This window comes from Phalacrocorax carbo, chromosome 7 (assembly GCF_963921805.1).
Source record: "Phalacrocorax carbo chromosome 7, bPhaCar2.1, whole genome shotgun sequence".
In the NCBI taxonomy this organism is placed as follows: Eukaryota; Metazoa; Chordata; class Aves; order Suliformes; family Phalacrocoracidae; genus Phalacrocorax; species Phalacrocorax carbo.
This window is the reverse complement of record NC_087519.1, coordinates 8,884,937-8,908,941: the sequence shown is the minus strand read 5'-3', so window position 1 is coordinate 8,908,941 and position 24,005 is coordinate 8,884,937. Positions and strand designations below refer to the sequence as shown.

Sequence of the window (24,005 nt, the reverse complement as noted above, 5' to 3'; positions counted from 1 at the left end):
AGAAAGGAAGTGGGGGCAGGAGCCCAGCATCCACGGCCAAGCTTTTACCTGCAGCTCTTACCTTGCTGCCTGGCTTTGAGGCTGCGATGGCACACGTAGTTCAGTCTGAATGGGACCTTCAGGCTCTTTTTATTTTTTTTTTTCCTGCTGGTATTGAAGGGAATAAAGGATGGAAGCTACAGCACAGAAAGGCCCTCATTTGTAGCTGCTGGCACCTCTGATTTGCCTCAAGGAGTCATTATTCCAACAGGCTGGACGCCCTCTTGATGGAGCTTATCTCCGGAGGGGAGGGTTAGCTGTGTCTCCCCGTGGGACCTGGGTGAGTGTTTAGTTTTCTCCTTTTGTCTCCAATTAGATGCTCAGTCCTTTGTACCACTGTGTTTCACCTGCCTCAAAGACCCTTCACCTGCCTTACGCCTCTGTTATTTATGAGTAGCTCAGAGGGGAAAAGGAGGGTCTGGTCTCAATTTGTGTAGCTCATTTGCATGTGAAATAAGCATGTTGTTTCAGAAGTGGTGGCAGCAGCCCGGGTCTCCTGGCCCTGCTGGACTCGTTCAGGGCAGCTTCGACAGCTACAAGGCTGTGGCTTGGTGAGTGGTGGCAGGGCTTGCTCATAAACTGGAATTGTCACTGTGTCTTTGCAGAGCTTATTCAGAAGACAGTGTTTTTTCAGTAGCTCATAAAGGAGGTGTCAGCCCAGCGTTTGGTCTGTGGAAAAAAGAACCTGCTTTTGCAAACCAAAAATTGCAGTAAGCACTTAGCTCTGGCTTGTGGGCCGTCTCTGCCAGCTGGGATTGCTGGTGTGCCATTTTCCTTATGGGTCCTGGACTTTCTTCTTTTGTTCTCAGGGTATTCCTCATTCTCAGCCCTGCCTCCTCCTATCCTGTTGGGTGTTCAGTGGGCTTTTGATTAAAAATGGATTCATTGTGGTGACAGAGCAGGTGTCAGAGAAACACTGGCAGGCAAAACAGACCATGATTTTACAGCTTTAGCTGCAGGTAGGAATTCAATAAATGAGTCAACAGGTCTGTGTTCCGGTGTGCCATCAAGCAGACTCCCTTGCCTTGGGTCAAGGATTTAGTGATGGCAGGAAAAGGCCAGGCAGCAGAGCGGCAGTGATCTGTGTGGCCAGGCAAGGCCCAAGGGAATGGGATCCTGAGCCTTGAGGACTGGAAGAGAGGGAGCAGGTTGGACATTGGCCACTCATGTGATCGTCCTCGGCAGGGTACCAGGTATCCATGAGCCAAGTGCCTGGCACAGTCAAGCCAATGTCCCTGATTTGTTCTCGGTTTCAAAATATTTAATCAGAGAATCAAATATGAAGTCTCTTTAAGAAGAGACTGGCACACAGCAGCTGGCTGAGTGTTGTAATCGATGTATCCGCTGTGGAATGTTTCCTGCAGAAATATTACATCCTTTCTCATTTACTTGATGATCTTTAGGGTGAATCAATCAAAAGATGCCGCACACAAATAGTTCAGCCTGTGATCCTGTGGGTGTCCATTAGAGAGGCATTTGCTCTGTGTTAATGGACCTGTTGATTAACAAACAAACCATTGCTTTTTAAATAGAAAGCTGTTACTTGATGGCAATTGTTAGCATTCACTTTTCTGCTGCCCCACCTCCCCTACGCACAGCTCTTGCTCTGTGCCAAGACAGGGGACTGCTGCAATAAAACCCAGGTCTGCACTGCTGGAGAGACAAGCGCTCATATCTCACCCAAGCAGTTATCAGAGGTGGACCTTGTCCTGGGGGTTGGAAAGTACAGTGAGAGTCTTCTCTGCACTCAGTGTGTGATTTCACCACTCTGTGTATTGTTCTGTTAATCATGTTTTCTGCACCCATCTGCCTTAGCAAGTAATGCCCTGTAGGAGTCCAGCAACGTCCAGGGAAGATCTTCCCTTGACATCCCCAACAGGTCAAGGCTTAGCAGCTCCTTGAGGAGTCTGTCTTGAGTTTTACACCAGGCTGGGTGCATGGGAGTTTTCATTTGCATCTGTAAAGCCTCCACTCTGTTGGAGCACTATTGTGATAATTTCCTTTCCCTACAACACGGACATTGTCCTAGTTTCTGCTTTTTCTGGGTGAAAATTTTCCCATGTTGCAGTGTTAGTTCTTGCTTTCCTGTTACTAGCATGGCATGAACCCCAGCTAGGATTTTAAGCAGTAGAAAATCAGGATGATGCCCACTGCATAGAAGATGTCATTACCTTTGAAAGCCCCTGCACCAACCTGAGTGGACCCAGCACAGTGATGACCAAAGCTGTGTAGACAAGGAATCAGCATGTTCAGTACTGCTAGAGCTCTGTTGTGGAACTGGAAACGCACTCCCTGGGCACAGCCCAGGACAGACCACCGTGCTGAGGCTTGTCACACAGCTAATTGCAGAGGCAGTCACACAGCAGAGCTGACTGGCCTGAGAGGGTTGTGACTGTGGGTTGTGTTTAGCCTTGTGCTGGTAGTTGCCAGCAGCTGTTCTGCTTTCTGGGAGGTGTGTTTGGATCCTTGCTGCTCAGCTGGAGGCTGTGGGGACATTTGGTGTACCCCTGGGCTGCTGGTGCAAAGCAGCCACTGTTCAGTCTGGCAAGCCAAGCACTACTTTAGCCCACTGCAGAGGGGACCAACCCCCCCATGTCACTTGTTTAGCTCCATCCTTTATTGCTACAAACTGACTCACCCAGAGCCGTCCTTCCCACAGCTGGTGGGAGTCAAAGTGACAAGGCAGTTAGTGGATTAGGGCAGCAGAGTGAAAACCATTTGGTGTTTCTATCCTGATTCTTCTGGGTGCCTTTAATTAGCATGATTGCTCAGCACACGATTTTGCCATGTTCTTTAGCTCCCCTGGTTAAAATAATTATTCCCCCAGCTCCTTTTGTTCCAATTCCTGATCGCTTACAAAGTCTCCTGTTAAAAGCCATTAAATCCGTAATGTAAAGTGAGAGTAAATGTTGGGCAGCGTTTTACTCTCAGCCCCACACGTGTGCACTCATGCACTCCTCTGCTCCCCGCCTCGTGCTCTGCACTGCAGCGTCGCTCTCTGTTCTCTTGCACGCTTCCCCACTGGCCGTCCCACGTGTCTGACAAACAGCAGGTTGTGTGCACACTCTCCCTGCTTTCTGCTGGCAATTTTGATATTTCTTCTCTGAACAGGCTGGTTTTGACACTGAGGTTGAATTCATGGGGATGTGGGCTGTGATCTGGAACATTTAGTTGCATGTGCAAATATGAAAGTGCCATTAGAAGTGCATGCTTTTGCCCCAGTGTGGGTAGAACTTGCTTCAAGGGGCAGCGTACGTGGAGGAGGACACGTCCTGGCTGTGGTGGCAGGCAGGATTTCTGATGATGGAGAAGAAGAAAGAACTTATTTTTTAAGCAAAGCTATTCCCTTTTTCTCAAGCGTGAAATCCTCTGGTGAAGGGAAAATGGGTTTTGGGTAGTCAGTGGTCCTGGGAGTTTCCGTGTTGCAGTGCCTCCCCATCCAGAGATCTGAGAGCTCAGCCCCTTCCCTGTCCCTCATCTCTGCTGATATTTGGTCAGCACATGCCAATGACACAAATGGGGCAGACACACAAGGGCTTGCACAGAATTATATGGCGTGAAATAAGATTGGGCTGAAGTGCTTTAAATGTCTTGTGCATTTAGGTGACTTGATGTGAGAGGGAGGGAGGGAGACTTATTTTCAGACCCAAAATGAAACTGGGTCAGAGAAGGGTCTGGCAGTCATTTGGTCTGTTAAGCTGACTGCTAGAGCAAAAATTCACAGCTAGACCACTTGCTGAAAAAACTTGTAAGAAAGAAGGCCTGGTCCTCCCTCCCTGCTTTGAATGAAGGCTCCTGGCTGACAACAGCCATGTGTTTTGGGCTTAGGTCTTCATTTGCTGCCCTGCTGTGATGCGCCAGACCTTCTCCACTCTGCAAAGCTCACCCACTGCTGTGGCGTGGAGTGAAGGTCTCCTTGCAAGGCAGCTGCCCTGCCAGTGCACTGCGGGGGATGTTATTCCCCACCCACCTCATCTCTGCTTTGCTGGCTGCAAGGACCTTTCCAGGCATTTCATACCTTCTCTTGCAAAAACATATTATGTTTCATGTGTGTTTTGTGGGAGCAAAGGCCTTTCTACCCTCCTGGAGAATAAAAATACCTGCCACTCGTTTGGTTGGCACTACCCAAATTGTTCCCTATGAGCTCCATGATCCTAGTGCAAACCTATGTTCCTCTGCTTGCTGTCCCCTCTTCCCCTGGCGCAAGCATGACTCTCCCTGTGCCCTGGGTGTGTGTTTTAGAGCTTGCCACATACTGGCAGGTAGCAGAACATGGTCTTGAAACAAAATCTGGAGCTGGGAGCTCTCCCCTGGGAAGATTAATGATAGTCTTCTGATATATTTCGGTGCAGAAGGCAACTTATTTCAAGAACCATCTAGTGGATCAGTTATGAAGAGGAGCTGTGGTGACATCCTTCATTTCCAAAACAATCAGCAGAGTGGGAGTGCTGGAGAGACACAGACGAAAGACAATAATTCCAGACAATGCAGCATCCAAACAGCCTAAAAAAAATCAACAAATCCTTGTTCCTCAAGGCTCCTGGCTTCTCTCACTGTGTTTTTGCCCTCAGCTCTTCCTGTTCCCATTTACAACTTCTCTGTACTGTTTGGTGCCTCCTTGCCTGCCAAGATCTCCTGCACTCCTCACTTTCTATCCTTAGCTTGTAAACTCCATGAAATGACATTTCCCCACAGGACGTTCCTCCTGACACTTCAGGCTCTTGGGCTTGTACCGCTCCTGGGCTTCCTGGAGGGCAGCTCTGGCCTTTCTACATGATGTAGGGTACTGCTGGAGCAGATGGCAGAGTAAAGAGACTTGAGCAAGCAAGGATCATTGGTGCTGCCTGGGCAGGGAAGGCCCCACCTACAGACTGCAGCAGTTGCGTGTTTTCCTATCCACTGTGTGCGTCTGCTCTCATATCCAGCCATCTGGCCCTACCAAGCGCTTCTGTACCCTTCAAGACCCCAGACCTCCTGGAGACGACAGGAGTCTGAGAGTTGGGGCTATTCCCTGTTGAGTGCCCACGACCGGTGTCGGTTCTTTCAGGGACCTTGGAGAAACCGTGGTCCTGCTCTGTGCCACCGTTTTGCCATCTGCGTAATGAATATAACAGCTCCTGCCTCCCCAGGGAATGAACGAGGCGTAACCAATTAATGTTTATGAAGCGCTCTCTGGCTGAAAAGAAGTTTGCAACAGAGCTGTTGCTGTTCTAACTTAGGGGCTTCCTTTGCTGGTTGGCTCTTTGATGTGGCAATCTGTGGTACTGGTGGATCAGCTGCACCATAATTGGAATTAATCAGCAATTAAGGAACACAAGCCCAACCAGGTTCTTTCCCAGTGGATATTCATTTCTGGGCAGATTAGTCAGTGGTTTCAATAACTCTGTAAAACGCTTAGGGTAACTATCGCTATCTGAAGCGGCTGGGGAACAGAGGCGGTGTCAGAGGGATGCAGGTACCTGTCAGGCAAAGTGGAAATGAGAAGCTCTTGTAACACTGTGTACAGTGCTTAAATTGGCAGCACTCTGAGGGCTGACTTGGAAAAAAAAAATAAATTAAAATTTGACAAAAGAATATATTTGAAAACCAAAGTGATGAAAATTATGTATTACTTGTTGGGATGGGATCTTTCATACCGCAACCTGCGGGCTTTGTGGAGTGCAGAGGCAGAGAGAGTGCGCGGTGGTGAGAAATGGGGACTCGCGGAGGCAGGGAGATGCTGCTGTTCCTCCAGGCCGTGAGAACTACAGAGGAGAAGGCTCCTGGATGTAGTGGTGCAAGAACACAAACGGACAGAGACAGGGCACAGCTTGATAGTGCCCAGGATGTCAGCTACCACCGAACTCTCAGGCATTTTGCAAAGGCTTTCCTGCAGCTTGTTCTCATGGCTGACCTGTAAACCCCAAGAGTTTTTCCATGCACCTTTGCATGGCTGTGGGTGTTGCGAGGTGCAAAACAGCCATCCTCTTCAATCAGGTACCTTCTCTCTGACCCAGTACGATTTAAATGAGGCAGTGACTAAGCTCTGCATGTTGTGGGTGAAACTGCTGGGTGCCCAGTCCTTCCCCCTTCCCAGGTCCTCTTACAAGTCATTTCACATACTCTGGCTTCAATCTAACGAAAACAAAACCGATGAGGCCCAACTGATCTGGCTGCTTTCCATGATGCAGTGGGCCTCTGAGTGGCTTTAAATAGCTGCACCTCTGTGCAGTCTGGAGAAAATCATTGGCTGTGCCTCTGGATAGCGAGGGTAGATTTGACTCAAATCATAGGGCATCTCAGACCTGAAAATAGCCTTTTTATTTTGTCCTTGGTCTTAAATAGATTTTTTATTATTTATTTTCCTCCTTAGACTTTATTTTATACCCTGGTATGTGCTTTCCTACTTTGGGGCTTTTCCTAAGGGGGATCGGTGGGGAATCTTGGAGCTCTGCCTCCTGAGCTATCAGACTACATCATTTAGTATCTTGGAACTACTCCATCAATGAAAGAGTTCCAGAGAAAACAAACTTGTGATCCTGGCTAGCAGGGACATGGTCCGCATTAATGGCGGCAACAGTAGAAATGCAACAGATACCGGAGTTCCTCCGACTAAAGGTTTAATGAATCTTACGTAGTCTGAAAGAGTTCACTGCATGGAAAGCTGTGAATGCTGCCCTTTTCTCAAGGAACATCATTCAGCTGTTGAGGGCTTGTGGTATTCTCTTACCACTTCCTTTGCTCTAGTTAAGCATGAGAGAACTTTGTGTGGAAATGGGATCTTCTGGACCTATTTGCTTCTGCTGTTTCTCTTGCTCTCAGACTGTATCTTCCCTTTCCTGCCCTCAAAAACACATGCAGTGCTGCGATCCCCTGCTCGTGATTTTGGGTTGTGGAGATGCTACAAGCTGTAGCTAGACTTTCATCTAGCACATTCCCAGGAGGTTTCCAGTGACGTCAGGTCTCATTGACTAAAGTGGGAGACTCTTATGGCTGAGCTTAAACCATGGAAAATGAACAAAGATACAAGGTGAGCTGCTGTGGAGGGGTATAAGTACCCTGTTTCCATGAAAATGAACAATCATAAGCATTTCTGAAGCTCTTCGAGCCTTTCTGTGGATCTTAAAAGAGCTGTTATCTACTTGAAGATCTGCTTGAGGTCTGTGTATTGGTGTGAAATTCATCTGTGGGATGAATTTTCTTGCAGTTCTCCATTGTGGTCTACAATGTTGGACTGATGTAAACGAGAGGAGGTCTAGGCTCTTTGACTTTACCTTGGATGGTAGAGGAGATGATGGGCTTATCTGCAGCTGAAAGCATCAGGGAGAACCTCATGGTGTGCTTCTGCTCAGCTTCTGTGACCTGCTTTGTTGTGGCAAGTGAGGCCTCAGGCTGGGTTGCATCTCGCACTCCTATATGTGGTGGGGGGGAGAAAAAAAAGAGGGTTTTGCTTCAAAGCCCTGCAGATGAACCCATCCATGACAGGAAACCTGTGTTGCTGTGTTGCTTTCCCCTCAGATAGACACATCACTCCTGGCTTTGACTAGACGGATGGCTATTTCCTTTGGTCTGGATGTGGGCCAGGCCTGATGGTTTTCATGCCTTCTTTGATGCTATTCATACTTCATATCTGTGCATAGAGAAAGATAAAATGTACACTGTTGTTGGAGTCTCCTATTGCTTTTCCTTTATATCATAAATTCTGCTGTAACACAGAAGAAAGATCAAAGCTCTGTTGCTTAATGTAGGCTGTGTGGATAGCAGTGTTATGTTTGGCCAGCTCGTTGCCCCTAATTTGCTATTTTTGTTTAACCCATTTTTGCCAGGCGTTACATGGCATCCCATTGCTTTTCTCATCCATTCCCAAAGCAGTTTATGCTGCTGTTTTAGAAGCAATTTAATTCCCTGGGTTTCAAAACTGGGCTGCACCGCTCCTGCTGTGGCAGGTGGGACTCCCATGAGTTATGCAGTTTTCTGCGTCGTTCCATCGCCTCCCTACATCATGTTTCCTGCTGCTCTTCTCAGGTGACCTGGAGCAGCCTCAGATCTCAAAAGCCCTAGAAGCATGGTATATTTGAATGGTTGGAATTTTACGAGAAGGCAAACAGTGAAGGTGATGTGAAATTATCTGGTTTGTTTCCTTAGTCTTGCTCTCAGTCAGTGGAGGAACAGTGTTCCTTGCAGGGCACTGTCTGTAGGCTTGATTGGGTACGTGTACGGGGCAGCATGGCTGAGACCCACGAGCCAGGGTGTAGGGAAATGCAAGACAGCTCTGGAGGACTAAGTGGATGGCCAGGGTTGAGGACAAAAACAAATTGCATGGTTTGGTTGCCTTCAGTTTTCTTGTCCCTTCATTGCCACATCCTGCCAGCCTGCTTAGAGAAATGCCCCAGCTGCCCCCTCCATCTCAAGCTGTTAGAGCTGCACAGCAAATCTGAGCTCATTCCTCCTTCCCTATTCTCCAACGCTCTCCATACATTTATTCCACTACCATACCATGGCTATTAGTAGAGACAGTATCATGTTTTAGTTTAAAAAGTGATCTCACTAGGACAGGGAGAAACACAAAGTTTAATTTGTCAGACCCTTCCCAGTTTTGTAGATCTTCAGAGATGCTTTTGATTTTAACCTACAGGGTGGGGGTTTTTATCTCCTTACTATTTTCAGGCTTGTATATTCAAGTTTCCCCTCCAAATCTACAACTACTGTCAAAGATAGTATTTTTCCTCCGATTTTGCAGCTAGCACTGACAAATGTGTAACTCCACGAAAGGGATTGTGTTTAAAATTTCTCCAACTCCTTCTAAGAAGGGGAACAATTTTCTTTCTCCTTTTTTTTTTTTCTCTTTTGGGGGGAAAAAAGTAAAAGAAACCCCCTACCTTCTTTAAGACATTTCCAAGCTAGTTTTTCAGGACCCAATAGCTTTGATGGTAGAAAGATGACATTTGTCATAGCAGCATCCAAACTCTGAACCTGTTGAGATTCACCCATTTTGACCCTGGACATCTCAGTGAACATCATCCATCTCACATTGAAGTGAACATCTCACAGTGAAGACATAAACCTAGCAAGAGCCTTGTTGGTTTCTGCTCCATACAAGAGAATGGGGTTGAAGATAGTAGTACAATATGGGGAACAGCAGTGAGGAAAGGGAGAAAACCAGTCAAGAGAGAAGCATGTTTTTTTTCAGATTCTTTGGGGACTTTAATAAATCAGAAGGAGAGGATGCCAAAATGACTGATGCTGCATTGCTTTCCCAAATCAGCGGTACGTGTGTTCAGCCCCTAAGCTTCAGAAACATAGGCTGTCCTCCTGCCACATTCCTCATTGTCCCTCAGTAGTTGACTGCATGTCAGTTATGGGGTAACCCCCACTGCAGTCCCATTCGGCAAAGAGTCACTGGAGATCCCTGCAGCTGGACTTCACGGCATAGTGCTGGTGACAAAGAGCAAAGCCCTCAGCATCCCCAGCCTTAAGTCTTGCTGATCTTTCACATGTCCCTTTGCTAAGGCTGTGTGTCCCCAGTGGGTTTTTAGGTCTGTTGGATGTGGTCCGACAGAAGTGGAATTGCCTTAATTTAGCAGAGCTAAGAAATGCAAAGAAAATAAAGCAGACAGGAGTGCTCCTTGGAGATACTTGGTATTGTTGAGTGTAGACTTTCCCAGCTATCCTTTGGTGGCCATAAAATATATTTATATTATGAAAAACAAAACACGATAAATAGCGATGTTCAGGGATGCCGTGTTTATTTGTCTCCCAGTGACTCTGATAAGAAATGGACTTAGTTTACATACACATTTCCAAGCATCAGCACTTTAAACTGTGCTTTAGCTGTGAGAGTTGAGCTAGGCTCTTTCTCACTACTAATGATATTTCACACTTGGAATTTGTCTATGAATTTTGTTTATGACACATGAACTGAAGCTGAGCCTGGCTTACTCTCCCATGTGGATCAGCCCTTCAGGGCCACAGAAAATAACAGATAGTTTCCCCCAAACAAGTTTAAACAGTTCCAAACCAAACAGCTTTTGTCTGCATCCTCAGGTTCATCAAAAGAGGCATGCTTTTTTGATGAGCAGATGGAATAAGATAGTGCAGGGAAGAAATATAAATATAAAAGAAAAAATAGAAGAAATAGGGGAAAAAAAAATCTTCTGGCTGCTGTAGATTCGGTATGAGAAACTTTCTGTTCCCAGCCTAATGGAAAGCACCTTTCCTATTGAGATAAATTCACAAGGCCATCCAAACTGCTCCATGCTGCTCTAATGATGCCAGATTTGGGCTAACTTACCTGATTTGTTGAGGATCCTGTGACTGTATGAGGAGCAGGAGTATTTTCCAGACCTTAGAGCAATTGTGTAGCCAAGACATCCCAGTAATTTTCTTGGAAAAACCCTTTGGGCCCGTGAGAAGTTGAGACAGATTACAGCAGTCCCCAGGATCCTGCCACACACGTCTTGGTCTTGGCAACTCAGTGGATCTGTATTGGGGTTTTTGGTAAGCTGGTGCAGAAGCCTCTTACATCTGCATACTTGATCTGAACCAAGAGCAACTTCACCGCAGTCTTAGCAGCTACCTTCAGTGACATATGCCTATTCCTGCCATGTCTTTTTCCAGTCCACTGGGATGGCCTCAGTTGTAGAAATACTGTTACAAACGGGTGTCTGAGAAAGTAATGTAAAAAATTATAAGCTGATGCCTGAAGACAAATGCATAGGTCTTTTCTGCAGGATAATAGAAAACAGGGGTTCAAGTCAGGAAGAACGGAAATGTAGGCTAAACATCAGGATGTGTCCTAACAGTGAACCAGAATGTGCCTTCCTTCAGTCAGACCTTGAGGAGAGGGCTGTGGGACTGGATGTCTCAGCTCCCTCCTGGAGCTCCCATCCAGTGCTCCAAAACAGGTTTTCTCCCTCCAGTCCAGGGAACTATTCTCTGACAAGTCCTGAATATTTGCATTTATCTAGCTTCAGAGAATAATATTAATCTTTAATAGTAATTACCATCTAAACATTTCTATATTAGAAACACACTAGTAGTGGGTTTCCCTGGCTGAGGCATTCCAAGGCAGGAGCATTATGAAAAGATGGTTATTACAACCCTTGAAAATGTTATATTTGCCCAGTAAGTTCATTGGGACTGAAGAAAGGAGCATGCCTATGTTCTCTGCTCCACTTATTTTTCTTTTTCATCTGGCCAGTATTTCTGGCAAATCCTAAACCTTCAAATTACTTTTAAAGAGGTGAGGTTGTGCAAGGAGAAGATGCATCCACCGTGCAGGTTTTGGTGTAGATGGAACAGCCGGCGCTAAGGAAGACTATGAGAGTCAGGTCTCCCCAGTCTTGCAATGGTACTTTTCAGCTTCAGAAATATTAAGCCAGACTAAATAAATCATGAGATAAAAGCAGACATAGGGAGGATTCTCCATTTTCCTCACTCCCTGCCTAGGGGAAAGATGAGCTAGGTAGGAATTAGGGCTTTTCCACCCCTGATTAGTGGGAACCTCTGCAAGAGAGTTGTTCCCGGTTCTCCATCCAGACTGCTTGCATGCCCCTTGTCCTCGGAGCACTTGGGCCTGCACGCACCACATGAAAAGATAGCCTGTTCTTTATGGAAAGACAGAGCGAGGTAGCCCTGCCTGGAGAGGGCGTTTTGGCTTTAATTTAATGGCAGCCGTTTGCTGGTTATTCATTTGGTTCTTTTTTAATAATTACATGTGTGTCGATATCTCTCTCTTTTTTTCTAGTTTTGCTCTTTTTTGTTTTTTCGTTTACTTTATTTTGCTTTTTTCTTTTTTCTGTTTTTTTTCCCCCTTTAGGTTTCAGAGAAATTATGTTGAATCCAATAAGCCTCCCTGGACATTCCAAACCTCTTAACCAAGGCATTTATGTTGAGGATGTCAGTGTTTATTTCAGCAAAGGACGTCATGGCTTTTAAAAACTCCTTAAAAGTCCCTGTTCTGATGTCAAGTTTATAGGCTGTGCCCTCAAAATGGTGGGAAGCAGTAAGCGTGGTCTGTATGGATTGAGGTCTCCTCCTAATAGGACTCTACAGCCCTGCCTGTACACACGTTAAAGCCAACCGAAACTGTGGTTTTCTGTCACCAGATGACAGGGTTGTTCTTTTCCTCCAATGGTCGCTGTGTTCGTTAAATATTCCTGCAAGGCACAACAGCAGCAATGAGAGCAAATAAAGAGAATTAAAACCCAATTGAAAGGAGTCATCCTAATAACACAGTAAATGATTGTACTTTTGCTTTAAAATAAAACACAAAACAAAACCAACCAAGCCAACCAAACTGACATCTTTAGTCATGTCCTCCCTGCTTGGAGTTTTCCTTGTAAGCTTGTGTCTTCGCAACACCCAGTGAATGCCACCATCACCTCTTACGTGGCACCGCCATGGGAGGTCTCCCAGAGCCAGCCGAGGTGGGGAGCCTGGAAGAAACTAAAGCAGAACGAAGACTTTTGGTAAGAACAAAGGCAGCCCCGCTCCCAGTTTTTGCACAGAAAATAATGTTGGAAGGAATAATAACGGGAAGAAAAAAAGAAATATTACTTCTCTGACAGGAAGAGAATGTGGTTATCTTTGAAGTGCACATATTCTAGGAGGCTTTTTTTGTTTGTCTGTCTGTCTCTGTTGGAGCGGCTTGTTGGATCTGACTATATCGTTGTCGTACTCTGGTCTTTCCCTGCTGCTTGAATGATGAGCTTTATCTGAGGAGTTGCCTAGACTTCCTGCATGGATGGAGAATCCATAGTGCAGGAGGGTCTGTGTCCTTGCCAGGACTAGGCCAGTAAGCAAAGTGGAAAAGCATATCAGAAGCACGCAGGTCCCAGTTGCTGGGCCTTTCCCAGCCCTCTTTAGCTTTCCCCTGTATTCCCACCCAACTAGAGATTTATTGTAACCCAGTCATGTACCCAGAACCGTCAGCTCGAGGCAGACTGACTGAAGAGGAGGAAAAATAAGTATTCTGTTGCTTCTTCTCTGGCATAAATAGGAATATCGATCATGTTCTCTGGCTGATATTCGTATTCTCTCCTCCTCTCCCATCTCACTTTTGTCTTACTTCATCCAAAGCCGCTCAGATGGAAAAATAAACCCTTTGGTCCTGTCCTCAAGAGAAGCTAGCTGCCCTTGCAGCAACTTGCAGGGCTTTCCTTGGACTCCCTGGATGTCATGTGTACAGGAAATACAGATTTGCTCACACATGTCAGTGATGACCTATAAGCAAGACAGATTTTCTCTAGAGGAAAAAAAAAAACCTTCCAAAAGCTTCAGGTGTGGCCAGATCCTTTTCTGAGAGGAGTATTGAACCAGGGGCTTGCTCACCAGCCACTCAGCTTTGCTTGCCTTCTTGGTGGCCCAAGATGACCTTATCACATCAGGGATGTCTCTAAATCACCAGCCCTGAAGGGTCGCTGCCACTGGAAAGAGTCAGGGTCCCTCTTTGCCAGAACTGGGCAGAAGCCTCAGAATGGGATTTTATGCTTCATCCTGCCTTTATGGGTGACCTCCATGAAGCACCCTGGAGAATACCAGGAGGTTTTTTTTAATCAGCTTTCCCATAGGGATGTCCTTGGGAATATTCCATTCTCTTGCTTCTTCTCCTGGTTCACTTGTATAAAAAGGTAAAGTGCAATAGAAGAGTATAGGAGAAATGGTAGCAGATTGCTTTAAGTTAACAGGCATGCCTTAGGGGAGCATCTGCGCTAGGACGAGGAGGCCTGGCTCAGGTTGGATGGCTTCAGAAACTATGACCAAAACTCCCAACAATGTTTCCTGCCCACATCGGAGCTGGAAATGCAAGAGGTGCACCACCAGAGAGGACCTGCGGCCATGTGTTATTGACACCTTAATTCTGCAGATTCACAGAGTGAGAAGGAGCTTCACCAAGCGTGTGAATCACTGGGTGCTTGTCTGAACTGAATTTCCCCATCTCCTGGAAACTGCCCACCTGACCTGGGGATGTCTTGTCCGTCTGAACTGTCTCCTCTCCCTAGCACTGTTCAGGGGACTCTGCTCTCAACTGTGTGTATCAGTCATAGAGATACATCTGTGGGCCTGGACCAGAAGCCTATATCCAAACACCCTAGCAGAGGAAGGGTTGAATTTTGCAGCTCAGGTCCATCTCTGCTTTGAAGAAATCCTCCGGACCGTACAGCATAATTTAAAGCAGTTCTCCCCACTGTGATCGATGTCTCAATTTGTTTAACACCAGTTAAAGTCTCTGGTTCCTCACTGCTGAAAATGAAAGCCAGTCATGGCTGTTTGCAATTGGTGGCTTTAAGTAGCAAGTCTAAGGATGTTTTGGTTTTTTTTTATTATTTTATTTTATTTTTAATTATTGTAAATCATTACCTCATTTTCTGTCAATGAGACTCCTCCATCTTTGAGCATTCTTATCTTGCCATAACTATCATCCTGTGCTAATGGGAAATGGGACGGTCCCTTTTCACAGAGACTATAGGGGTGTTCAATGTCTAGTTTCTTAATAAACACTTTATTTTCTAACGAAACAGCTGCATCAGGCCTCTTCTTTGAAGACAAAATAAATAAACATTCAGAATGAGACGTCCTATAGTCTACTTCTTCATGAGATAATCCATGTGGGGAGTCTGGTTTGTTTGCTTCTTTGGGGAATGTGGAGGGTGGGATTTACAGTTGTGATGTGAACACTGCTCAGGTGTAGCTCTTGCTTCTGTCACTCTCATCAGGCACAAAGACTTTTTCTTGCCTGAGAGCTTAGCTGCTGCTGATCTCTGTTGACAACCTGTGTTTTTTTGTAGCTCAGAATGGTCATATTCTCAGGGACAAGGCAGTACTGCTGGGAGATGGTGTCAGGATTTGCCAAGACAAGTTTCAACACTTAGTGGAAGGAGTTTTATTAGAAGCCTTGTCTCTCAGGGAGCTTGATGCTAAAAGATTGTTCTGGCTGCAGTGCTTTTGTTTCAGGACATGCTGTTGCTGCAGGTGTCTCCACTTGGCTGTGCAAATTGCTCTCCTTTTGGGGGTTGACCTGTTGTCCCTTCATCAGGGACAATTAGCCTCCTACTAAGCTAGCAAGGATGTGTTTGATATAAAGGTGGTGGGGTACAAGTTGAGTGCTGTACTTGGGTTCCTTATCAGGAGTTCATCTAAGGTTGGTTGGTTGCTCCAAGAGGAGAGAGGAACCACTCTGCAGTGTGTGGGGCTTGGCACGAGGATGTGTCTTAGTCTCATTAATGGGAGATGTAATTTATGTGTCTTAAAGCTGCTGTGCCAACCTACAGGTGACTGTCAGCATGAGGCTGGGGATGTGTTTGAGCTGATATTGGTGGATGGTGTTGAAACCTTCTTAGAAAACCTGGTGAGAGTTTTGATGAGCAAAATAGAAACATGTTTTCCAGCCTCCCTCTGTTCCTATAACTCCCTGGCATGAGTTTCAAGCAACTGTCTCAAAACAATGCTATGAGTGAATTTCTGCCTGCTGTTCCCTTCTAATGAGTATGCCTCTAGAAGTGAGTGGGTGCTGTGGTTTACAGGATTAGTTGATGGCTGAGATCTTTACCTTTCCAGGGATGTCTGCAATGCCTGAGACAAATGGTTGTCCCTGACATATAACCTTACACACAGGATGAGCTGCTGAGCTGCATCAAATTTCATCCCTTTCCTTTCTGAGGTGTGGGAAACAAACATGGGTGTTGGAAGCTCTCTTTTCCTCCCCACTACTCCAGGGTCTGTTATCAGGTTTCACAGCCCAGAAACATTGCAAACAAGGGGCTGATTAGCCATTTACTTAGGCTGCTGGTATTGTCAGCCTTAGTTCACTTTGCTTTGTATTTCAAGGCAACTGATTCCTTGCACATAAGGTCCCACAATGTATTTGGTGCTGCCAGTTCCCAAGTAGCTAGCTTAACTATGCCTGCAGGTTCTGACATGCATTGCAGGGGGGTTGGGCACTTGTTTCTCCTTGTGCTTGCTTCTTGGTCACGCCTGTTGCCTGACATACCCATGTGAAGGCTCCATGCTCTTTGAGATAGCTAGTCTGTGAGTTGATATTGCTGTCCTGCTCTTCCTCCCCTACTGGCTTCAAATGACTCTTGGGCTGTTTATAGAGCTTATTACTGAAGGAGCTTGGGTTAATGGCTTGGTAGGGTGCAGGCAGTGTATGAATCAGCCCTCCTGAAAATCACAACCCTGCCTTCTCGGTTCTTGTAGGGTGTGGAGCCTGCCTGTGAACAAGCAGAGAAACAAAGTTTTGTTTCCTGGGTTTTGACCCTAAAAAGGTGGAGTCACATTTGTTTTAGTTCATGCCTTCAGTGAGTGTGATGGCATGGTATGATTCTGGCACAATACCTCTCTGCATGATGGAAAAAACGCATAGCCTGGTGGGACCTTGGACTTGGACTTGCTGCAGGTGGGCGTTTGATGTGTGTGATGCTGTAGATCATGATTGGGGTATACTGAGTCTCCATAGCTACTTATCCAAGTTGCACCGGCTGAGTCTTGATGTTCTTTGCTGCTCTTTTTTTTTTTATTTAGATGTGCTTTTAAGGAGTCAGCCTTTCTTTCTCAAGAGGCTGGAGCTGCTTCGAAGGTGGTAATTTTCTCTACCACCAGGTCTTTGGCCTTTCCAGCATGTGTCTGTGGCCGGGATGGTGGGGCAGAAGTCCCAGGAGCTGTGGACAGTCAGAGGGAGGTGCTTCTGCTGTTTCAGCAAACTGTAGCTGCGCATCCCCACTCTGCTCTGATTTGTACCCAGAACAAGCTGCAGATCCTGAGGGTTAAGCCCTGGCATTAGAAGAGGATAAAGAGGCCTAGACACAGTAGTAAAGCTAAAAGCTACAGGTTTGGAGGAGCAGCAGGAAGAGAGCATGCAAGCAATCAATGCTGGGTGACTTAATTTTTTCTTAAGGTTTTGAAGCACTTCTGGTGCAGTTTATACAATGAGTCAAAGAGTCCTTATTAAGTGTGTATTTACCAGTACCTGCAGACCCTGATCAATTGGCTGAAAAGTTTAACAAGCTGCGGGAAAGAGCATACAACAGCTTTGGAGGGGAAAGAGTGTGACAGGAGACAGACACACATACAGCTGGAAAAGGTGCTTTACCCGGTGAAGGAACAGCCTATCATCCTCTGCTGTAGTGGTACATTTTGTTTTGCCTATATCTTTTGTGGTTTCCCTGTTCTGTTGTGTGTCCCCCTGCACTGTCCTCATGACAGGAAGGCTTCTTGGTGGTGCCAGCATGTGGTCTGATGCCACAGAGCATCAGCCACCGACTCCACATCTCTGGTGGCCTAAGCCTGCTGTGTCACAGGGGTGCGCTGCAGGCTGTAGGACATCCTGCTCCATGTCCACACCATAGGGGATCACATAGATGCTGCTATGCCTTGACCTCTAAAAAACAACATAGGAAACCCAATGGTAAAAATAAGCTACTTTGCCCAGTGTGGCTTCCTTTGTGTTTCCTGTAAACTGACATATGAGGAAGACACAGAGGGCTTAGGGGTGCAGCTATGATACCTTTCTGCTTCTGCTGGGAGCTCAGTTTGGTTGTGTCACTTCCTGACATCATTCTTCAGTTCCAAATTTCACTTCCTTGGATGCACCATTGGAGTTTTCGGAGTTGTTTGTCCATCTTCCTTACTGGGATTTAGTAGTTGGTTTCCAGAGAAGTGGTAAGTGCCTGTTCTTACTGAAATCAAGTACAGAAATTCAAAAGTGTTAACTGAGCTTTTGCCAGACAGCACTCTGAAGTAGAGTTCAGGCTTTGATTTCATCAAGTTAAGAGATAGAATAAATCCCAACCTATGCTCCCAGACCCTGGTAAACAAATGTGGGATGATCCCTTCGCTAAGTGAAGATGATGGTCTCTCCAGCACTAAAGCAGAGTGCAAGTACAAGAAAATTACCTTTGAACTTTGATATTAATTTTGAACTTGTGAGTATAACTGCTGACTAATCAGCAGGAATAAATTTTGGTTGTTCTCTACAAAGTGGAGAGATTCGTTCCAAGCGCTGGTTAAATGATTTGCTCCGCTGTTGGTGAGTCATTTGTGACCTGTGCCCAATTCCTGCACGAGTTGACTTTTTATAAGGATTTGCCTATGATTTCAAACTATTTGGCCTTTTTGCTCCAAGGGTTTGCTTCAAATATTCATGTGTGTGACTGGCTGACTGGTGCTGCTTTTGCTCTCTGTTGGGTGGGTGAATGTTTCAGACAGGGAGCCAGAAATGTAATATGCAGAGATGCTCTTCAGTAATTTGCTATTTGGGGTTGTCCTTAACCCCATGTTTCTGTTTTGGACCTTGGGACTGGTACCACCCCACCAGGTCTGGCTGCAGGCAAGAAAAACTGCTGTTCCACAGGCCTTTGGAGTAGTTAAGAGCTTGTTTTCAGAGCAAGTGACCTTCACGGCTCCAGCCTGAATTTTGGGATCAGCCTGTGTCTGCTCTGTATGTGGGTCTCCATCCGCTGATTGCTGTGCAGCTGCTGCTAGAGGTCAGCCTCTTTCATGAGAAGTCAGAAAGAGCCAGACTGGAGTCGCATTAGGCTCGGTAAACTGCCAGGATGTCTGAATAAGCTAATCATGGCCAGGTCATCATTATCTTAAGTGAGTCAGAGATGTGTCCAGGCTGTTTATTAAGATAATTGGGAGAGGGAGGGAGGGATGTTTGCAGTCTGTGGACTAGACCGGTGAGATGGTGGAGTGCATTGCAACATCTCACACAAGAGAGAAGGAGCTCATGGTTTTGCAAGTTGATGTTCTTTATGTGTCCAGGGCCTGGTCCTGTCAGGATTCAGTTTCTGGTGCCAATAACACGGATGTAAGGTGGCATTATGACAATGCAGTATGCGCATTTCAAGCACCACCAATGTGAACTCACCTTGCCAGGCAAAAGTGTTGTACCTATGCTCAGGTTTCCTCGTGAGGCCTTGTGTCCTGGTAATTTTAGAGATATTCTGGATCAACAGAGCATTTTGGTTTTGCTGCATCAGTGCCAAGTAATATTTGGGGATGACAGAAGCAGCTGTGCACAGTCACTCCTTTGGTAGTGCCTGGTCCAAACCCACGTAGACTGCTGAAGGTGGCTGCAGGTTTGCTTTGTGTTTCCTGAGACATATTTGTTCATCAAATGGTGCCAGAGGGGGTTGCAAGTTTAAGAGTGTTTAAGCTCCAGTCATACACTCAGCACTGCTAGAACAACTCCAGAGGTACACGTCCCCCAAAGCCATCACATCTCACTGTGCGCAGACGTTGCAGGTGACTGAGAAATGGCACAGGTAAGTGTCATTTTTCTCCTTCCAGGCAGCTATTGTATGTAATATGCTGAAATCAGACCCCTAGCAGGAATTATTTTGATGGATCTGCTCTAAATGCATAAAGAATAACTGACTGCATTAGACAGTATCGGTAAGAAACTGTCAGTGCCTGCTCAGGAACTAGCAGGGGCCCTTCTGGCGGGAAATGCTGCAGATCTGGCACTGTGTGAGAGCCAAAAACCAGAAGACCCAAGTGCTGCTGGAGACTGGGGTTAACCCCCACCGTTGCTCCTGTTTGATCACCCAGGTCAGGGCTGGGGCCTGGGAGATGCAGCTGGGGTGCCAGCAGGTATGGCAGAGCTGTGGGAGGTGTTTGGCACAGTTGTTCACTCCCTTAGAAAGCTCAGGAGCACAGAACTGCAAGGGTGGCTACTTGGTGGTAGCACCAGTCTTTCATTTCCATTGGCAGTAAGTAAAAAAGGCTCTGGTGTGCCTTAACCCTTCTGTCTGGTGCCAGCAGAGCGTGTATTTCAGATGGATCGCCTCTTTTGCAGCCACATGAAACACTTGGCACTCAATCCCAGCAGAAGATCTGTAGCCATGGCTTCAGAATAAGGCAGCAAAGTCCCTGACAGTGCATCTTGGATGAAAATACTGTCCAGAGACTAGACTGAAAGTTCAGTTTAATCCTGTTAACCTCAGAGGGGACTCCTGGGAGTTGGGCACTGTCCTGTGTGGGTCCTTAAGCTCCTCTGCAAGACTGTAATGCATGAAACATCTAATCTTGTGCCAAATTTCCTTCCCTGGATTCAGTGGTGCTGGCGTAATCCTCAAAGAAAATGGGCTGATTGATATCAATAGCAGTCTTACAAGGGAATGAGAATATCTTTTGCCAAAACACCAGAGTCACCCTTAGGAAATAAAGAAGACTCCTGAGCATAAAAGATATCATCACGTACATCCAAATGGGTAAGGATCAACAATATCCCTTCTAAGGAAGAAGATCTCTATGGCTCCAGAAAGCAAGGATATGTGGTGATCATGAGCTGTAGATACAGCATAGACTGAAACCTGGCTCTTTGATCCTGAAAGGACCACTGAAAGTAAATTTGCTACACAGGGATATATTTGGGTTATCCCTTGAAAAGATGGTTCAACCTTTTGGGGCGTGTCTGTGCCATTAGTTTATGGCACTGTGAAGCTCAGGTTTGTTGGCCACCTGGGCTGTCGGCCTGCCAGCACAGGGAGGGAGGCATCCCATAGCTTGGTGGACACAAGCCACGGAGGACTTTGCTGCCAAGCCTGCCCTGTCTGAGGCCTCTCCATCTCTTGCCTGTGGTTTTGCCTGTGCTCCCTTCTGAGTAAGAATGGATCCTCATGGGATTGGAGCCTTCACCAGATCTTACCCAGGCCTGTGCTTAGGTTCCCCAACATGAAATCAGAGACTGGCAATCTCTTCGGTCGGAAAAGAGGTTACTTTGACATAACATCCTTGGAATTACCTGAAGTGATGTTCTTGTCTGGAGAAGTAAGTAGATGTTTGCTGATCATGGTGCAGGGATATTGGGTGTGTATATTTGTGTTATATGCACAGTAGGAATCAAAGTCGATGGTGAAAAGGTGTTGGATTTCCAAGGGAAAAGGCACAATCCTTAAATGTGATCTACTACCCAAGGCAGAGAACTGGAAGTTGGGGTAATAAAGTCCTCAGTGGATTAGAATCTGACATGGAGGTAAGTTTATGCTGCAGTTTCCCTATCTGTAATTCTGCATAAATTATTTAAGTCCCCTGCAGTGCACTGGTGGTATTTGGACTCTCCAGCTGCCAGGGATGGATGAGAACAGCCTGGCTCAGAGGTAGTCCTGGGTGTGATTGAAGAAAGCAATTCTAGAGACCCTCAGCAGCAAGCACGTCTCTGTGCTGTAGAGGCTAAGCTGGGGTCTTCTGCAGAGCTGAGCTTCAGCTCAGAACAGCTTCTGGGTCTGGAAAGAAGTGGGAAGCCACAAGGGTCCTTTCCCAAGGGTCATCCCAGCCCAAGTGCAGGCATCTCACATGCTCTCTCACAACCCCTGAATAAAGACTCTTTGTTCTAGGAGATATAGGCTATATATATTTTAAGGCTCCATGAATCATTCATAGCCCAAAGATGAAACCGAGCATCAGAGCTAAGGAAAGGCTGAGGGTGTGAGGCGAGGAACCTTCCATTATTTATTGTACTAAATCTTAACCTGGCAGCACCTTCTCCTTCCAATCCTGCCTTTGGGAAGCCCTCTTTTCTCCTAAAAAGCTGAAGTACTCTCCTACTTTCAGTAGGTAATTGTAGCAAGATCCTAATCAGCTGCTTCCCTTGTTGTGCAGATTGATGGCTGGCCTTTAAAGGAGTAAAGGGTATGTCCTAGTAAGCTTGTGAGAGCACTGGAGAATGACAGAGTCCCAGGTATGCTCTGGGGTCAAGCAGGGTTGAAGGGTTAATACTGGGTCTGGCAAACAGCTGCAGGGGAAAATATAATTGAATGGTTTGGAAAGAGAGGCTGGCTGCTTTCTGACTGAGCCAGGCACTTCCAGGCTCAGTGTGGCACAAGCCAGTTGTGAGTAAGGGCTCCTGCTCATTTGTGGTCACTTGGTGGTCAGCATGAAATGGGTTTGTGGGTGTCAGCCTTGTTCCTGGCAGCCAGCCGTCCATAGCACAGAAAATGTCTACAGTTTCTGGGGTGGATGCTGATGACTAAATCGAGAGTATGGCTGCATGGCACTGCTTTGTGGTGTCCTCACCTCTTGGCAAAAAAAAGCAGTATTCAACATAACCAGTCTGGATAAGACCAGACCACATAGTCAAAAAAGTGAAAACACTGGTGGAAGAGAGGTTGGTTGGTTGTTTTTTCTTTGTGGTTTTCTTTTTGGTCTGATTCTGTAATCTAAGAGAAGGGCTGGAAGTTCAACTTTCATTTTATAAAATCATACTTTTCTTTCTTATTTCAGTTGTATTACAGCACAAATTCAGGTCCTGCCTGTCCTGATTAAATAGCAAAATGTTATTCCACAACAGCAGGTAACTATCATGTTGCTTTGTTACTGCCTTTTTAATTACTGTGACCAATTCATTGGCAAGAGTAATATTATTATTGCTAAGGGCTGGAGACACCTTCCCTTTCCATTGCTATATGGCCCCAGGGCTTGTAAGATACAGCTTTGGCAGTAAGGTGAGATAAAGAGAACTTAATTTATTTGCAACTTTTCATTTGTGCCAGCACAAGAGCTTATGGAGGCCACAGTGTAACCCAGGTGTCTAGAATGATCCCAGTTAAAAATAACCCCACTTCCACCCCTGCTCCCTCAAAGGTTATTTTTCACACAGAACATTTCAGGGCACTGCTTTGCCAAAGAGCAGCAACAGCACGAGGGACGGGGGGAAGCCTGTAGTGAGGTGGGGATGGCAGGCACCCATGGGTATAGAAGGAAGCCAAACAGCCAAGCAGGTTTCGCCGTCAGAGCTGGCAGCTGATGGTTTGCAGCAAGCAAGTGCCGTGAAACCTAAGGAGGCTACTGCAAAAACTGGCAGAGAAATTATTTGGAAACATGCTCTTTCTAAAGTTTTTATTTTTTAATAGAGACAGCTTTCAGGTCCCTTTTTAATTCATAATAAAGAGCAGGTTGAAAAGAAGGAGAGGGCAAATGAAGACAGTGAGGCTCGCTAACTTCCTTTAAAGTTGGAAGGTCACCTTTAAAAATGGATGAATGCAGTGTTTGGAGGAAGCTCCAAGGCAGCAGGCCTGGGGTTCAGCACTAGAATAGCAGGCAGAGCAAAGATGAAAAGAAGAATCCAGTGGGGATCTAGGAACAGCTGCAGAGCTGCAAGTGCCCGTGCTGGACTTGGGTGGAGGCAGTGTTTAAGGGAGCTTCTCTGCCCGCTCTCTGAAAGCGGCTGTTGTGCATGATGATGTGCTGGTGAAAGTTAAGTCAGGTGCTGGACAGCCAGCTGGACTGCGTAGGAGCATGTGGATTGGTGGTATCATTGTGGGTGTAAGCTGGAATTTGGGATAAAATTAAGGCACTGCCTGCCCATTCCACATTCAGGGATGCTGAGTAACCCTAGAGGTGTCTTGCCTGCTCTTGTGTTTGTGCTGACTTTCCCCTTTCCTGGGACTCTCAGGGAGTGAGAAAAGGGTGATCACAGCATGCATCCTGCTAGTGGCTCACTGGACAGAAAGCTTTTGGGCTGTGTTTTGGATGATTTCCTGGCTCTTGCTACTTTGGTTCACTTTGTGAGCTGGCAAAAGTAAGGCAGAACCACTGTGTTGTATGTTGGCATATTCCCTTCACCACAACCCATCCAAATCAACATCCCGGAAACTCAGATACTGCCAGATGCTTGACACTCCTCAGTTACCAGGATCAGAAACAGTTTTTAGGTTTTTCCTCCCCAGAATACCCAGAAGATGAGATACTGCAAGAAGCCCAACATTTGAAAAGGTAAACCCCTCTGTGTCTGACACAGTGCTTTTTTCCCCCATGCTCCCAGTGCCTGACCTTCCCACCTTTCCTTGGAAAGTGCTGGACACAGCCTGCGAGCCACCTGATTGTGGAAGGCGTGTATGGCAGCTCTTTTCTCTATCAGGATCAGGCGTATCCTCAGGGAGCTTCATGCAGTCCAGTTCAGATTTGGTCCCAGATAAAGGGCCTGGGTAAAGACAGGGAAATGCATTTCCCCCCACCCCCTTCGAGTCAGTGGCAAAGGGTGA

At 46.3% G+C, this 24,005-nt stretch overlaps 1 protein-coding gene across 3 annotated transcripts in view; it reads left to right on the top strand.

The window, feature by feature from the left end:
• Positions 1-24,005, top strand: part of NTRK3 (neurotrophic receptor tyrosine kinase 3) — a 229,825-nt gene that overhangs the window by 133,649 nt on the left and 72,171 nt on the right. Inside the window, exon 13 of one of the 3 annotated variants that reach the window (XM_064456206.1) lies at positions 11,837-13,872. The exons of the other annotated variants lie outside the window; for them this stretch is intronic. Within the exon in view, the coding sequence (XP_064312276.1) occupies positions 11,837-11,955 (119 nt within the window). The 3' untranslated portion in view covers positions 11,956-13,872. Of the gene's footprint in view, positions 1-11,836; positions 13,873-24,005 lie in introns of those variants that run through there. 3 annotated transcript variants of the gene reach the window in all.